The 2,386-nt window shown below is 40.5% G+C and overlaps 1 protein-coding gene across 1 annotated transcript; it reads left to right on the top strand.

Annotated features, from left to right (window-relative positions):
- The first annotated feature begins 590 nt into the window (after positions 1-590).
- LOC122624974 lies at positions 591-1,579 on the top strand. Its single transcript, XM_043804782.1, has 2 exons — positions 591-828; positions 1,455-1,579. The coding sequence occupies exons 1-2, from the start codon at positions 591-593 to the stop codon at positions 1,577-1,579; spliced, it is 363 nt and encodes a 120-aa protein (XP_043660717.1).
- The last annotated feature ends 807 nt before the right edge of the window (positions 1,580-2,386 follow it).

Below are 2,386 nucleotides of genomic sequence, written 5' to 3' on the forward strand. Positions count from 1 at the left end.
ACATAAGATGATGGTTAATTTTGCATTTCATATCAAAAGAACGCGTTCCGCCCTTTTTTAATTCCACATCTGAGAGCAGTTGGTAATTTCTTATTAACAGTACCTGTTGCACAGATTCCTGTTTCCTTTAACGAAATCATAAGGCTTGCTGACGTAAGGATTAATTTTCTCAAAACAATTGTCAATAACATCGCAAGAGTCAGGCTCACATCCTTCAATCACTGTATTTTCCAGAAGGGCAATCTCGATCAGGAATTCCTTCTTAATTCTTATCCAGTACCGTAGAAACAGAATAATTAACATTTCTTCTATTGCTTAAGCATGTCTCTGTCTGTTGGAAAACTGAAATAAAAGTGCTAAATATTGAATTAGAATCACCAATTTGTTTTGGTTATACAGGGTGCGTTATGAAAGTAATGCGCATGGTTTCATTGTCACGTAACTACCTGTCGTAGCACGCTCGGACCTGTCTGAAAATTTGGGGCGGAGTCTCTCCTTTCCAACGCGCTCGGTCTCAGTTCGCTCTGAGCAGTAGAAGTGGTAGGACGTGTCGTAGAGCGAAGTTATTTTTTCTGTTGTGTCACGGTGCGATGGAGCGTTCGCTGGAACAGCGGTACGCCACGGCCTTCGTCGTCACCAACTTCTTGACCCAGAAGAAGATCTCAGTTGTGCCCCAGCCTCCTTACAGCCCTGACTTAGCTCCGTGCGACTTTTTTTTGTTCCCCCTACTGAAGAGAGAGCTAAAGGGAAAACACTGGGAGTCGGTGGAGAACATCCAAGCTCGCGTAACAAGGTTCCTGAAAGGCATTTCTGTCGAGGAGTTTCAGGGTGCTTTCCAGGCGTGGCATACACGTCTCCGCAAGTGTATTGACGCAGGAGGGGACTATTTTGAAGAATTTTAATAATTTGTACCGATTGGATCAACAAATATATTTTTCTTAGAAAATGCGCATTACTTTCATAACGCACCCTGTATTATTATTCGTATTATATTTCAGGCTCTACAAGCTCTTTTAAAATACGGACGCTAACGCCACAAGCACAGTAGAAAAAGGGAACGAGTAAATTCAATGTGTGACCATACTTCAGTGTATGCATAATACCAAACATAATTATCGATTAATGTTAAGTAAATGGTATTTTTGTTTAAGGCGATACATTCAACGCTGTCATTCAAGAGTTACCCAATCGAGGAAGAAAAATAAGTGGTTATCCCCAACGCTGAACTTGCGAATAGGGAAAGTGTATCCGGCTGAATAATTCGCGACAAAAACAAGGCCTGCCAAGATCACGTTATCAAAAAATTCTAGCATTGAATCGGCAATATCATGGTGTTACGATTTCATTTCCGGTGGTAAGGTACCCCCAGGTGCTGTAATTGTATCATGTTTTCAAAGAGATTAAAGAGAATCTCAATGAAAACTGGGTATCTTACAATGTTACTATACCTTCAGGAGAGGTGATCCCCTTGTACTGGATTGATGCCACAGTTGTTGAAGGCAACAAGAAAATCAGTATACCGGCACCAAGAATGGCCTCTACCGTTATTCAAGAGCTCATGAAAAGCACTGATCACTGAGAGAATAAAAAAGACCGTAAGCCCGCATGCATTTGACCCAACCTTACCGGTTGATGTAAGCACCTACAGCGTGAATGGGGTTTACATCAAGGATAATCCGACTGTTGACATCCTGCTGAGCGCACTAGATCTGTCTAGAGAGATTCACGACAAGCATATATGCCAAGGCGAGATTAGGGACTATAATCTTAAGGTACCAAGGATTTACTGCTCTTAATTCCTTATACGAGGTGTGTTCAAAAAATATCGCGAATTTTGTGTTTTTTTTAAATGATTTATTTATTCATGAATATCAACTTTTCCCCTTCAAAGTAATCCCCATGAAATATTATATACTTGTGCCAACGGTTTTTCCAATCTTCGAAGCACTTAAAAACGTAATTTTTTGTATCTTGTTCATCTCCTCCTTCGATGCCGTCTTTATCTCGGCCGAGCTTGTCGGCATAAGTGACGCCACAAAAAAATCGAAATTCGATTATACGTAACCCACGAAAATTCAAAATTCGCGATACTTTTTGAACACATCTCGTATATGCTGACGAATCGGCCGGATGCGGAAATAGAGAAGAGACACCCATATCTCCCGTATGTGGTAGGGTTGGGTCTTACCGACAAGAGTCCGTATTCCTCTGCAACCAACCCTCACATTCATCTCCTAGTACACTCAGAAAACTGAAGAACGAATAATTTGAGAACGAACGTTCTTAAAAATGTACTGTGTCGTACTTAAAATTTTTAAGAAAACCGTTCTTGGAATAAGTACTAGTCGTACTTGAATTACACATTTCAAAAGCGATATTATTGATA

The sequence above is a fragment of the Drosophila teissieri genome, chromosome X (assembly GCF_016746235.2).
Source record: "Drosophila teissieri strain GT53w chromosome X, Prin_Dtei_1.1, whole genome shotgun sequence".
In the NCBI taxonomy this organism is placed as follows: Eukaryota; Metazoa; Arthropoda; class Insecta; order Diptera; family Drosophilidae; genus Drosophila; species Drosophila teissieri.